At 39.8% G+C, this 15,842-nt stretch overlaps 2 protein-coding genes and 1 long non-coding RNA gene across 3 annotated transcripts in view; all 3 read left to right on the top strand.

Annotated features, from left to right (window-relative positions):
• The window catches only part of LOC144639311 (inactive pancreatic lipase-related protein 1-like), a 210,974-nt gene that overhangs the window by 176,948 nt on the left and 18,184 nt on the right, over window positions 1-15,842 (top strand). The window lies entirely within an intron of this gene.
• The window catches only part of LOC144639347 (uncharacterized), a 127,223-nt gene that overhangs the window by 36,163 nt on the left and 75,218 nt on the right, over window positions 1-15,842 (top strand). The gene's annotated exons all lie outside the window — the stretch shown is intronic.
• LOC144639327 (uncharacterized) lies at window positions 4,703-12,398 on the top strand. The gene is made up of 3 exons (XM_078498647.1): window positions 4,703-4,844; window positions 6,039-6,825; window positions 11,049-12,398. Exons 2-3 carry the CDS (start codon window positions 6,040-6,042, stop codon window positions 11,136-11,138), a joined length of 876 nt encoding a protein of 291 aa, XP_078354773.1. The 5' UTR covers window positions 4,703-4,844; window position 6,039; the 3' UTR covers window positions 11,139-12,398.

Raw genomic sequence — 15,842 nt, forward strand, 5'->3', positions numbered from 1 at the left:
AAAGCCAAAACGGCCAAGCTGCAACGAAAAGCAATGGAACATGTGTACAATGTAACACGATACAGATCTGGACACCAAACACTTGTAATCAGTTGATTACCCAATACTTGCTAAAACGGAAATGTCAAACGGTATTTTCTAAGAATGTTCATAAGAATATTTTCAGCCTAAAATCGGCAGAAAAATAAGAATATTCAGCATGGGTCGAAAAAACTGTATTCTTATTAAAAAAAAAACGAGTATAATGGACTGGATGTACGCGGACCAGCATGTAGGCGGACAGATATATGGTGCTCTTGATTCTAGTGTCCTCAGCTTAGGTTGCTAATTTCTGTATAGATTTTGTCGCTGCCTTTTGTTAAGCTACCAGACCGAGGACAGAATTTTATCTGCTGGCAGGAATTGAGGGCGGGGGACATGATCTTTCTATTCAAGGCGTGTGTTTCCTTGGCTCGGTTGTAAACCATCTGAAGTCCAAGTTTTTTAACCTGAAATGGAGTATTACCAGAAACACTAATAGATACATGTTCCCAAATGCGTGTTTTCTTTGCACCCAATTTGGTGACAAGCTGGCGTGTTAGCTTCTATGTGACAAATCAAAGTAGTCAAATACCTCTCTCCTCCGCAGAGGCCTCTTTCGTGGGGGAAGGCGAAAAAAGACGTGGGGAGGAAGGCGAAAACACGAAAAATTCTCTCCAGGCTCCGCGCGCTTACTTTTCACCTCTCCCCGTTCCTCTCCCTACTATTTCCCAGCCCGAAACACGAAAGAGACCTCTGCGGAGGAGAGAGGTCAAATACGAAAATTGCTCGTGTAGACTGAACTCGTCACATAAAATGTGGCAAATATTGCGTCAGCATATGTGGTCTCTAATTTCCAAATCTCCAACAGGGTACAGTGCGTGCGTACCTAGCCTCAGTGCGTAACTTTACTGTCCAAGGTCATTACATACTACTTATTAACCGAGAGTGAGGTCATTACAGGGGAATCTCAGACCGAGGCGTTGATGTATTGACCGAGCGACAGCGAGGTCAATACATCAAGGTCGAACGGACGAGGTTAATAAGTAATTGCGTTCGACGAAGGAGAGCGCAAGCCTAATTCTGTTTTGCGTCCTGTGTCTTTTGAGTTGGTAGGCCTGTGCACTGTTATGCGGAATGAATCGAGCCGTAATGCGCGCGCAGGTGTATGGACTCCAAATTGGCCGCCCCGATTGATTTTTGCAGGGGCAAGTCGATATTTTAGTCTCGTTTTCGCATTGAATCGTCCCTTTTGTCGTCTTTGGTCGCTGTAACATTTCGTTTGGTCGCTAGATTGTGTACTTGGTAAAACTGTTTACTTTCGTTCTCGTACAAGAATCGCCTCTTCTGTCGTCTTTGGTCGCTGAACTGCGACCAAAACTGACCGTTGCTTGTGGTCAAATAGCAAATGTTCTGAGTTGTATAGCTCAACGACCATTGTGCCACTTGATCATGGCTTGTGATCAAATAACAAACTTTCGGAATTATGTAGCTCGGCGGCTGTTGAGCCACTTGATCATTACTTGTGATCAGAACACGGCGTTATCGAGTGATGAGGCTCGCATTTGCGTTTAACATTTGCACGGTGTAGACGACATCAGAGCAGATGACGCGATCGAATACAACCGAACCATTGTTCAGTCAGATGAAGCGATCGAATACAACCGAAGCATTGTTCAGTCGAGTAAATGCGGCACCGGAAGCATTCTTTTGTATCAGACGTGACCAAATCACGTCGTGCACAGAGTTCTGTCCAGACTTCGATAAATGAGACCCACAATAATTATGATAGTAAGCTTTATATATATGAGATATGAAAGAGATGTCCGTGTTGTAGCTGGAAAGAATGGCGATAGGAGTATTCTGTTGCTATGATCTCTACAAATGCTGAGAAATCTCAGGCTGTGAAAAAATCAAAAAGCAACAAGAAAGAAATACAGAAGTAGACTAAAAAAAAATACTGAAACATAATTTCCCAAGCTCCTCACTTATTAAAATTTTGTGTAGCAATTACAAGAAATGGTTTATTTTGTGTAACTCTGGACATTTTTACAGTAAATATGTTTTTTTTCATAAACAAACAGAAAGAGAGTTCACAGTTTATTCGCAATCAATGTTGTTAAATTATTCTTACAAACATTTCACCTTCCTCTTTTGTCCCATCACCAACAAATTGTACAAGAAAAAGGGGAAATCTCAGTCAACACCAAAAACTACCCCTCCTTTCAAGCCTTCCTCGAACGCATTCCCCTAATCGCTGATTACTACTAGTTATATGGCTATTCAAAAAAAGAGTATAATCAAGGGAAAAAACACTCGAGGTAAAACTCGCTCTCTGTGGCTCTCTTCGTCGCTCATACTAAAGAAGTATCGGTATGCTTATATTTTTCTTTCAGTTATTGAAAAGATAGTTATATTTTGTCGGCATTTTTTGTTGTTTTTGCCCCCTCCCTAGTAGCTTTTACTCAGAACTCAAAAAACCGTCGAGCCGAGAAAAATTTTCATAATGCCCGGTCATTACAAGAAAATAATGCCCGCTCAGCAGCCAATCAGAGCGCGCGTACTATTGTAGCCATATAATAATGGCGCACTAAACTTTGAACAACCGACAAATAATTATTGTTTCATCTAAACGAAGAAATATATTTGTCAAATAAAATTGACCGTGTAAAGTCGGGCGGGCTTGAAGCAAAAATGTGTAAGATTTATGTAATAAATAGTTACATTTTTATAAGTGCTTATATCAATAGCAGCTAGTAATGGGCGTTTTCACAGATCATGACTAATACACCACACGAGTACTACGAGTAACATACGAGTAACACACGGAACACACGGGTACATACGGCTACATACAGGCAACATACGAGTAGCACACGGATACATACTAGTTTTGCAACGCTTTCGAGTGGTATACTATGGAATATCCCACGAGTCACTTGTATTTTCTCGGTATACACACGAGCCTTTAGGCGAGTGTGTATGCCAAGGAAATACAAGTGACAAGTGGGATATTCCATAGTATACCACGAGAAAGTGTTGTGTAACTATTTTATACCATGCCATAGAAAATACGCTTACTTAATTTCGTCCAGAATACAGTCGCAGCGCACTATGGGAAGGTTGGGTTGAATACCGTCGAATATACAACGGCTTTCCTGTATACTGATTGGCTGTATTTTCTATGGCATGGTATAAGTACGAGTAACATACGAATACATACGGGTGCATACCAGTTCCTATTTCATTTCACTTTATTTTATCTTATTTTTCATTTTTATTTTATGCTCCCCCCGTCCCCCGTCCCCCGTCCTCCCCAAGCCGACTTAAGTGAAAATATAAAAAGTTACAGACCAAACACGGTCCCCGGAATTATTGATCTGTTTTTACTTTATAATGGCGTGACAGTGAAAACCAGCAATGCTCTTTGTCCTTTGGGCTCGCAACGCAATCTTTTTTGGCGGGGAGGCCGATGGAGAAACGCGTTACATATGCATGACCATTATTTGATTTTTTCGATTATAGATTTGTTACTCGTATGCTACCTGTATGTACCCGTAAGTACTCATATGTTTTGTTTGGTTTACTTATGTTGCACAAAATAAAATTGAAAAATAAAATAGGGTGAAGTGAAATTGGAACTGGTATGTACCCGTATGTGTCCTTATGTTACTCGTTTGTTACGGGTAAGATTGTAAAGATGAGCTATTGATCTTATAACATTTTAAATTCTTGAATTTTTTACTAGTAAATGGTTTTGTGTCGTACTTTAAATTTTCGTTGTGTGACAGTGAAATCCAGCAATACGTCTTGTCCTTAGGGCTCGTCGCGCAACCTTGTCGAGGGAAAAGGGGTGGGGGTCACTGGGGGAGCATAAAATAAAAATGAAAAATAAGATAAAATAAAGTGAAATGAAATAGGAACTGGTATGCAGGTATGTTATTTGTATGTATCCGTATGTTACTCGTATGTTACCTGTATGTACCCGTATGTACCGTGTGTTACTCGTATGTTACCCGTATGTTACTCGTAGTACTCGTGTGGTGTATTAGTCATGATCGTTTTCACAGTAGAAGACGGACAAATAACTGTTTAGTTGAACAAGTTGTCTGAGAAGACAGCTTATTAACGACTTATCCGTCTAGACGACCAAGTCGTTTTTAAAAAATCGTCTTCCCAGACGGCCAAATCGACGAACAAATTCAGACGACTTGTATGTCCAAAATCATGTCCCCCCCGTTTTCACACTAAGACGACTTTTTCGTCTAGACGATTTGTCCGTCTCTAGTGTGAATACGGCCAGTCTAATATAGTTGTAAGTGTTAACGTTTCTGTGCGTATGTGACGTACAAAGCTTAACTATTCAGTAAGAGAAATATATAATTTATAAGCGGAAGTTTTGACCTTAACTTCGCAGGCCGATAGTGAGGTTGTTGTTTGGGCCAGAGATAATACTCGCCGCGCCTAGCCCACATAAACCAAAAGTTTAATTTTCGAAGTCCACCATGCATGAAATAGGAAAATAATTGTATTAATAATCGATTCAAGCAAATAACACAAAGAAAATTAAAAATGGTAGGAAAACATCTACCAGAGGAAAATCTAATCATTCATTTGATGTCATTACTGCGCGCGCTTATTACACCTTAACAAAAGTTCATTTATGACGTAATAACGCACTTACTGAGCTGGGTGAAAGTTCGTTCTCCGACCTTTCGAATCAGTTGTGGTCGCCAAGTTCTTAGAAATTTTAAGAGACGTATTTCACGCAAAAAGACAAGGGTTTGGAAAAAAGTCCCATCTAAAGATAATCTACAACGCAAAAGGTAAGAAAACTGGATGAAAATAATTAGACTCGAGCGCAAGATTTATTAATTCCCCGGAGCGCGGATCCTGTATTCGAGATCAAACACGCACATAACTGAACTTAAGACGTGGCGTACCAGCAGACTGATTTGGGCAAAAGCGTTTCCCCCTTTTTTATGGCTGTTTGTGCCGATGTCTTATGATCTTTTGCAGTAAATCTAAGGCTCGATTCCGGACATTGAGGACACAGAGTTGAGGAAATTGCTTTGCATAGCGTATATGTAGGGGCCAAGAAAAAAATTTGCTAACAAAAACTTGAGTTGCGCGATTAGTATGTACTAGTGGCAAATTCTCGTCACATTTCTTCTTTTATTTTGACATGTTTTATTTAATTTTCTCCTTTATAAAAAATGTAATATGGCGTATAAAGGAAAAGCGAATCTTGTACAAAGTTAGCCGTTACTATAGTTAAAAATAAGTTACGCAAAACAAACCACGGTCAAACGCGTTTTGCGCGGTGAAATGTCCATTTTCAAGCCGAGAGATATTAATTATAGACATTATAAGACGGTCACTGAAAAGAAACGTTCTGTAGGCAACAGGTGTAGTTTGTTACCTAGCTAGTTTGTCAGCTCATAATTTGATTCATTTGCTATGTTTTGCTACTTTAGAGAATTTTTTTTTTTGCAAACGACTTGTATATTTTTCTTCAAACTCTTGCAATATCGTATGACAAAAGATCTGTTTCCCATGCTTTCTTATATACCAGTTAGCAAGAGCGCCGGACTGTCGTACGGAAGGTCTCGGGTTCAACTCCCAGACCGGACCAACACTCGGGGTCTTAAAATAACTGAGAAGAATGTGCTGCCTTTGTAATTACATCTGCAAATGGTTAAACATTCTAGCCTTCTCGGTAAAGGACGATAAACCGTAGGTCCCGTTTCCTGCATCTTCAGTGTTATGGTCAGCAGGGGACGTTAAAAAACCCACTCACTCATCGCAAAGAGTAGGGCATGAGGTTCCCGGTGTTGTGGTCTGTTTCTATGGGTTGGGTGGTGGGGTGAGATCATATACATGGACGGATAGCGGCTGCCATATGCATAGGCGCCTTATATGCTGATGTCCGATCTCATCCCATAATTCTAATTGTGAAGCGCATTGAGCTTTGTAAATGCGCTATATAAGAACCTGTATCATTCATTCATTTCTTTCAGAATGGCTTCATATTCGTATAAAGCTCAAATTGATGCCTTAAAGACTGAGCGACAATGGCTGATGGACGACAACAACCTACAAAGGGCTAAAGTGGATGAACTAACTGAAGAAATGCATATACTGCAAAATAAGTTTTTCTCCCTCCGGGAAGAGTCCCAAAAAGATAAACGGACATTAGAGTTTTTAATTACCCTCGGGAGAGAAATGTACAACGAGGGGCAATTCTACAAGAACAGCTACTATTCGCTATTCCAACATTACCACCAACTGCTTTTCCATCTTAACAACCGCAAAGCCGCCAGCCGCACTAAGGATGATACTAAAGACTACGCAATCACCGCTGTCTGTCCGTACAGAAGAGCCCTCTCTGTCTACCCTGAAAACCTCGCTGTCATCGCTGCTCGATCTTGTAGAAGAGCCCCTGTTGTATCTCCCGAGGGTAGCCCGCAGGCTGCTTCATCACCACCGCATACCGTGGCGCAAAACTCTATTCGCCTAGATCACAATGTTGCGCTATTCAGCCTGCGGGTCTTTGCCACTCCAGCTCACGTACTTCGACCTCGATTGCTTTCGCTGGCTTTTCCCTTCGCTGAGATAAAGGCTGTTGGTAAAAATTATCAGTCGACAATCGAAAGAAAAACTAAAATCGCCAGTACTCATGAAGTTGATGTGGGAGCTGGTAGTTCTGGTAGCAGTTTGAAAGATTCTGCGGTTACCAGTGAAGAGTTTGCTTTCCCTGATGATGATCAGTTACCCGAGGCTGAATTTCCTGCTAAAAAAGAAAAGGTAAGATATAATGTATTTATTCTACGCGCAGTAGATATGAGGTGGTCAGAGAGACAGCCTCTAAGGCACGAATCCAACAAGCACGTTTTTAATAAAGGCCTGGTCTTACACATGTTTTACTTGTGTCCATATCGGTCTCCGTTTGGCCAAGACTTGTGTGTAGTAGCTTGCTACCTACGTTCACTTTGGTCGGGATCAAATTTACATGCAAGTCAGCAAACGTTTTTCACCGTTGCCACCCAATGCAAGTCACCGCAAGTTTTGCAGTTTACTTCAAGTACTAAATTGCCAGCGCGCGCAGTAGCATTTTAAAATGCTACTGCTATTCTCACCGGGGCCCGCGCGAACAAACACCCTAATTTCCCATTCCACGTGCCAAGTTACTTTGGCAACTGCAAGCCATGCCGCTGACTATGTACAGGTATATATATAGCTTCTCAGTACACGTGTATTCTGTCTTTTCGTGAAGTGCTGGCGTACTTTTGCATCGGCTCCTCGTTTACTCTAGCGTCATCGCTGCGCCCTCCGTCTGCTCATTACACAAGTCCTGGTGCTCTTATCCTGGAGTTTTGGCTACTCGTCTGACTCGTTTATACGTTCTACATGTTTATCCTCACTTCGCCGCTGCTTCTCTATTTCAAGCGTGCCCGACTGCAAATACACCACACGCTAACGCTCTAGCAATTCCTACAGAGAAGAGTCCGAGGTCTGTTATCTGGGTCTTCGCTCGCATGTTAGTCTTCCGTTCCTCAACCAGGTTTAGTTTGTTATACGGTTTTAGCCTATTCTACTTATTTTGCATTGTGTTGTTTGCGGTGTTTGCGAAGCTACCTTCGCGTCCCGAGTTATGGTGTATTTGTCTCATTCGCGGCCCTTCCCTCGCTTTTTCGTTTCTTCCCTTTACCTGTTTTCTGTATTTTTAGTTGGGTTCTACTAATCCGATCTGGTTTTATTGTCTGCTTGTTTGTTTTTAAGGTTTTGTTCATTACTCGGTTTTTGTCCCTATATTTCGTTTCATGGCCTTTAGTTTTCGTCGCTTTGTCTCACGCCACGTGTTTTCATTCATCCCCACTTAGTGTTTTCTTTGGTATTTGTTCTGCATTTTTTATTTATCGGTATTTTTGCATGGTATTTCAGTATTTAGTTTATTTCTGGCGTGGTTTCTCGTATTTTATATTTCATTGCTTGTTGTTTACCTCTTCGACTACTTTGTCACATCTTTTTGGTTGCGTTGCGATCTCACCTTTTGTTCTACTTTCCTATTGTCTCTTCATTAGCTGTCGGTATTGTTTGTCTTTTCTTGTGTTATTGTTTAATTACATTATTTAGGGAACAGACAAAATAAAAAGCGTAAAACGGGAAGAGGAGGAAAGAGGAGAAGCTTAAACATGGGAGAAATGTACAAAAAAAAATGGAAATTAAGAGATGGAAAAGAAGAAGTTAAAAAAGGAAAAAGAAAAGAGATGAAGAGGTAAAAAAAAATGAGGAAAAGATGAAGTCAGAAAAGGAAAAGGAGAGAAGAAAAAAAAGAAGAGAAAATAGATGAAGAGATAAAAATATATACGAGAAAGAAGAAGTAAGAAAAAGAAAAGAGGAAAAGGAAAAAAAAAGAAAAGAGATGAAGAGATAAAAATAAGAGAAAGAAGAGGTAAGAAAAAGAAATGAGAAGAAAAAAAAGTAGAAAAGAAATGAACAGATTAACAAAAAGATAAGAGAAAGAAGACTCAAGTTACAAGATGAGAGAGAAATGAGAAACAAGAAAAAAAAAACAAGAAAAGAGAACTAAAAAAGAGGAAAAATGAAATGGAAAAATATAAAAAGATCACTTATTATCGTTGTAACTGGAGGCGAGATTAACCGCCGCGTCGGCTTGCCCGAAAGGGGTTATCTAAAACCTTACACTCTGTCCTAGACGGGGTATTTCGGGGCTCGCCGTGTGGTTGGTTTTTCCCCTTCCAAGTCGTTATATGTTATCTTTGAGACTGCGTTTATATACTATTTTCGTGGTCCTGGTTGACTCCGGGGAGCTCACCTCGGTTTTGATCTCGAGTTTGCGGTATTTTTCGGGCTTTAATATTTTGGTAGCTGATATTGCGTTTGGTAGGGGGAAAACCCCGCATGGCGGGCCCCAGCACTCAGTTAGAAATGTCCATTTGCTTGCTTTTTGTTGCTGTTCCCTTTAGTTTCGTTTTGGTGACATATTTTGATATGTTTTACTGGTGTCTTGCCGTAATTATATTATTGTAAATGCTTACACGCTTTCTGAGTTTTGGGAGGAAGACTCTTGTTTTCTTTCAAGTTTAAGAAAATGTACCGAGAAATCACCCACTTAACAAAGAAGGCAAAGAGAAAGAGAGCCTCGGAACTAGGTTGGCTGTTATTAGCTTGGGGCTTACGTGAGCGGGTACCGTAGGAGTCGCCTCGTTCCCATAACTTAAGTATAACCGGGGTGATTGAGAGTAAGGGCTCCGGTGGGAATTGTTTACTATTCTCACCGGGGCCCGCGCGAACAAACACCCTAATTTCCCATTCCACGTGCCAAGTTATTTTGGCAACTGCAAGCCATGCCGCTGACTATGTACAGGTATATATATAGCTTCTCAGTACACGTGTATTCTGTCTTTTCGTGAAGTGCTGGAGGACTGAAGCATTGGCGACCCACCCACCTCCCCGCAGCGATGACCTCTGTACTTGCCGTATTGGAGCTCTCGCTCTCTCTCACCTCCGGAGTCGCCTCGTTCCCATAACTTAACTATAACCGGGGTGATTGAGAGTAAGGGCTCCGGTGGGAATTGTTTACTATTTTCACAATTTGCGTGCACTTGCAGATAAACTTACGAGTCCGTTTGGCCAGCCAACGCAAGTCAAAGCAAGGCTCGCTGTCTACTTCAAGTACTGAGTTGTAGCGCACCTAGTAGCATTAAGTGAAATGGCATTTTGGACAACTTGCGTGTACTTGCCGGGAACATGCGAGTCCGTTTGGCCAGCAACGCAAGTCTGTACTCAAGTTGAACTTGCGACTACTTGCCGGTCCACTTGCGTTATTGTTTGGGCAAGGCTTGGCTGTTTTTTACTGTAAAATATCCGTATTAAATTATTAAAAACTAGCTAAGGTATATTGCAATTCCCGAGTTTTGGTTGGTTAACAGGCGATGGTATATGAGCTCATATACCATGGACCATAAATATGGTAGCCAATAGGCGTCAACGAGAGCAGCCGGGGAGCTTAAATATTGCAATTCTTTGTTTTTTTTTAATAAAACAATCATTCCACTTGCGCTTGTTGGATATGAGAAAGTTGTAGCGAACTCGGCGCAGCGCGCTTCGTTGGCTATCTATCTACCATCTCATATCCAACGCGTGCTCATGGAATAATTGTTAAATATTGCTTATTTTATTTGTAAAGAAATAGAAGACCAGAAAACGCTTATGACACACCATATTTGCTAACTGACATTTTTTCGTCAAGATTTAAGAATTACATTATCCAATGGCACAGTTTAAAACAAATCAGGGTATAATATTAATCACGACATAGTTATATATAGATATGGTGAATTGTGTTTTAGTAGAAACTCACCTGTGTTCTATTGGAAATCTGCGAATCTGATTGGTTCTCCCACTGTTTTATATTTAACAAATAGATTCCATTTTGCCGTGCGTCTGTTCAGTTATAGATCACAGATGACGTCAAAATGTGGTATGAACAAAAGAAGTGGCCCACGAGCCGCCAGGCGAGTGGGTCACTGATGTTCGTACCACATTTTTACGTCTTCTGTGATCTATATTTTCTTACGTCTTCTGTGATCTATATTTTCTTGCTCCTTTTCTTGAGATACGGTTTTTTAGACCAATGTATGTAGATCAAATTCCACATAAAAGTTTTGGCTCTCATGTTAATGTGTTCTCAAATAAACCTAAAGTTGCGCAACATCATAATTGCAAACAAAATGCTGACGTTGCTTATTATTGTCTATATGATGATATGATGTAAACAAAATCAACAATTACAATCTTTATTCGACGAGCTTTCAGAAAATGTATACTTTATTGGGGTTACAATTAATGGTTTGCACACAATTTGACTTGGAACGAAAACGCCCGTTTTCCTTCCGTGATACCTTAAACGAACTAGGACCTTCTAGCGCTAAAATTGAACTAGGAACTGAAGTAGCTGTAAGGAATATTTCTGATTGTTGTCTTTATTTCATTTTTACTTACAGAAAAGTCTAGCCAGTAGATTCCGAGCATGGCTAAGCAAGTTTTGTTGTTGGTCCAGCCAAGATGATCGGACGTCCTCTGAGAAGAAATAAGAGCCGATCAACCTAACTTCTTTTTGTTTCATCTGTTCTAGTTTCATTTAATGGAATTTTTATGATTTCTTTAATTTGGTTTCACTTGTTAACTAATAATTAACATTCTTTTTTTGACATACTTTTAAGACGTTTTTTTTTTATTGAAAACTCGGTTCTAGAGCTTGGGTTCACATGTCCTATCTCCCATCATTATTATGGTCTACGACAAGAATATCAGAAATGCTAGGACTGTTATTGCAGGTTCACTAACTGAAAGTCGGTATGAGTTGTTGCAAGCAGTTTCAAATGGTGTAGTGGCTTTACTTCACTACCTTTTCAACTTCCCATCCTTTCCGCTATCCGTACACTCCCGTTTTTCACAAGTTACCACCCGCCTAGCAAAGCCCCTCCATTAAACTTCTTTTCCATATACAATTTTTTCTTCCCCTTATCTCCTTCTTCGTATCGCGTTTCTTACCCTTCCCAAAGTCTCCCTTAAACTGAAGCCTCTACTTTTTCGTTCCAACTTCCCGTATCCTTTCCCCCATCCCGTATTTTCCCAAATTCCAGCATTCATTAAACCCTCACCCCAAATGCCTCCGACCATATTCACCATATTCCCGTTGTTTTTACCTCCTGTACCCTTCATAACCTTCTGAGATCCCGTCTCCAGCAATACCCCTTAACACTTGCAATTCCCCTTACCCCCTACCTCCCCTCCCCCAAAAAAACTCACTCAACCCCACAAAAAAAGGTAGCAAAGTATCTATGTTCCAACGTACCAAACTTTGATAAGAGTGCGCTCAATTATAGCAGTGCTATAAGTTTATGATATTTAGGTTACAGACCATAATGCCAGCGGGAAGTGATTTTAGCTACAGGAGATCACGACGAACTGGAAGGGTGGTCATGTGACCATTTCCTGTGACTGGAAATTTTGTTCTCAAACTCTATGCATGTGAGGAGTTTTTGTTCTTTTCTTTCTATTGTCACGAAATCGCTTACTTGAGAATTATGAAATTTATTTGATTTTTTTTGTCATACTGTGTAATATATAATAATATAATCTTGTGAATGTTGTGATAAAAAAATGATAACTAATGTTTCGAATTGCCATTGTTGGAATTTGAAACCTTATGCTAAAAACGCAAACTGAAATTCCACTTATTGTAAACCAGTTATTGTTCTGATAGTAACACTTAGTGAAAATAAGAATTTAAATATCAAACTGGATTCTTCTTGAGGCAGCATTGTTGAGTAAAGGTCATGCTAAGGTGAGACTTTTTCCGTGTTTACATAGCCTCGTCTATTAAAACACGAGGGGGGTTTCCGTATCCAGCGGTCTCCTGCGAATCTAACGAGCGACTTGGAGCAAGTCTAGGCTATCGGATGACTGCAGGTTGTACTTTTCTGTTTATTTTAGCCAACCCAAGAACTCGTTTTGCTGGCTAACATGCGTATACACAATTTGTGTGTTATTTGGCTACTTCCACTTTATTATCCATGCCATACGATCGATATGCAGAATAGACAGTTTATATCTCTGAGGTATAAAGTGTATAATTATACAACAATATATGTCTATTGCTGTATATTTATACACTCTTGACACGAGCTATCTATTCTGTATATTCTGCACAAGTTTTTTTTTACACTTTAGACATCTGATTAGACGTCTAATGTCAAACCTGTATAAAGTGTATATTCTCAATCTTAACCCAATATCTCCATGTCTATTCTGTATAAAGTGTATAAAGTGTATAATTATACACTTTAGACGTCTATTAGATGTCTAATGTCAAACCTGTATAAAGTGTATATTCTCAATCTTAACCTTTAACATCTCCATGTCTATTCTGTCAATTCTGTATAAAGTGTATAATTATACCCTTTAGATGTCTATTAGACGTCTAAAGTCAAAAGTGTATAGTGTTATTTTTCAAAGAACGAAGTATATCAGTATACACTTTATACACTTTTGACTTTAGACGTATAATAGACGTCTAAAGTGTATAATTATACACTTTATACACAATAGAAAGAATAGACACAAGGATATTGAGTCAAGTCCGAAAATAATATACACTTTAGACATCTACTATGTTTCTAAAGTCAAAAGTGTATATTCTCGGACTTGACTCAATATCCTTGTGTCTATTCTGTCTATTGTGTATAAAGTGTATAATTATACACTTTAGACGTCTATTATACGTCTAAAGTCAAAAGTGTATAAAGTTATATTCTCAGACTTGACTCTATATCCTCGTGTCTATTCTGTCTATTGTGTATAAAGTGTATAATTATACACTTTAGACGTCTATTATAACGTCTAAAGTCAAAAGTGTATAAAGTGTATATTCTCAGACTTGACTCTATATCCTCGTGTCTATTCTGTCTATTGTGTATAAAGTGTATAATTATACACTTTAGATGTCTATTTACGTCTAAAGTCAAAAGTGTATACAGAGTGTATGTAATGGTAATTTCGAGAATAGACACCAACGTAAATTTATACACAATATACATTGTAAATTGACATTTGTCTAATCTGTATATTCTGCAATACCGCGGCTTAGTGCAGTTTATGGAAGCAAGAACGTGGACATTACACATGAAAACTTGAATTCTTGAAAGAAAGGCAAGAGTTCCAGTTGACCTACAGACCCATATAGGTAACAAAATTTAAAATTATTGTAGTTTGAAAAGCTTTATTGATAAGCTCAAGTAAAGGAGCGATTGCAGAATACCCCGCCACTTCATTTACATGTGTTGGAACGCTTTAAGAACTAGGAATGACACAATAGGCACTTTTGTGATTCAGTGACATGCAAAATAGTGGCGGGGTATTCTGCAATCTAGCCCAAGTAAATGTCACACTACTAAACGGTCCAAACAGCGAGAACTCGATCTTGTAAAAACAGTAAAAAACATGCCCCAATCTCTGAGGCCGCCTCGTCACCGACAACTGAAATTATAGTTTTTCTTTATTAGCGCAATAAGGACTTTCTTCACTGTGTTTTTCTTACATTTAGATAATTTTTTAAGACTTTACGAATTTCTTGTCTTGTACTTTTGTCGTGGTTCGGAAAAAGCAAGTGGCATTTTTGTGGAGAGTGTGCCGGAGATCACTCAAACGTAACACGCGCGATCAAAATAATCTGATTTGAAATGTTGAAATTTGACCCGCAAAATTCGTGATATTAGCCCAGTTTTGAAAATTATAATAAACAAGGATCTTTTGGATGAAATGTTCCGTCTTTTCTTTTGCCTGTTGTTTCCAGTTAGGGCCTGTTATATAAAATGGAAATCCGGGCGGATTGGCACGGAGGGGGGTCCTTGAGCTTGGAAAAGGGAGGGGGGTCTAGCGATCTGGCACATCCGGGCGAGAGGGGGGGTCAAAAACTTTTGCCATCCGCGGGGGGTGTGTGTATTTTTTCTGGAATAACCTATTACCAATAAAAGTTGAACGTTCAGTTTATACCCTAAATTGTTTTCCAGTCATCCAAGTATTCTACAACAATAAATCACAACACTTGTACAATCACAGATGTCTAAGCTGGCAGGGGCACTGTAGTGACAGCTTTTACTAGTTAACCTTTAAGCCTTGTAAATAGGATACATCGTATACATTATATTTACAGTATCTGTTGCTCAAATTACAATCCAGCTGCCTGCACTGCAAGTAAAGTAAATCACACTGCACTTTTTGAAACATTTGACCTGTTTTTCCTGCAACGGTTCAGTAGAGCATGTCCTGCAAACTCAAGACCATCTCGAAAGTATCTTAATTTATCATTTTGTTATTAGGTTTGGCCATGGGCTGAAAAAAAAAACAGAAGAAAAGAAAAACACATCGCCCACAGAAAGATCGCTTTAACCAGTGGAATTGATCAGCCAAAAGTCGAAGATAAACAGACAGCTTAGTCAAGTATGAAGTTGTAAATAATAATTGAGGCCGTTTTGTCTGTTATCGGACATCTAACATAAGTTTGTGACGTTTGCCCAGGGCTTACCTCGCTTGCAGGGGCTTCTGGTCAGTGAAATCCAAGATGGCGCCTAACCTGGAAATAGCGGCCATCTTGGGCTACGTTTACACGGGACCGGACCGGATCCGTTCCGGACCGGTCCCGTGAAAACGTAGCCTTGGATTACAGATCACCGCTCACCGACATAAAGTACAGGCAGTCCTAACAGTGATACAGTAAATGCATTCTCTTCCCCAGAGCCGCCTGTCCCTCTTACCTGGCGGAGCCTGGGGCACGAGGAACAAGTGGCTCCAGGACACGGTTTTATTGGCTGGATTTTTAACAGAGAATAGATCAGTAAAAATGTCTAGCCAATCAAATCAATCATTTTAAAAACCCCTTTGTTGTATGAAGGGATTGGGTGCCAGTCTCCTTCGCTGCCGTAATTTCGGCTGTCACGCAACAATTCTTTAATTATTCGCGTTGTGTATATGTGTAACGACCTAATTTACGGCTGCAAACTCAAAACGACTATTAAAGTCCCAGAAGCCGAAGAAGAAAATCAGCGAGAAGTATTGGGAAGGAAAGAGCGCTCTTATTGGAGGATCATTTCTATCGCTATTTCATTCTTCAATTCAAGAGGTAGCGTGTGAGTGGGGGGGGCCCCCAGCTGCTTTTTTCTCTCATAAAATTTGATTTGGTTACTTAGCCGTGAAGCGTGATGAGAAGTCATGAGAGTTGCGACTGTTTATTTGTT

Source organism: Oculina patagonica, chromosome 14, assembly GCF_052425735.1.
Source record: "Oculina patagonica isolate OP01 chromosome 14, crgOcupat, whole genome shotgun sequence".
Classification (NCBI taxonomy): Eukaryota; Metazoa; Cnidaria; class Anthozoa; order Scleractinia; family Oculinidae; genus Oculina; species Oculina patagonica.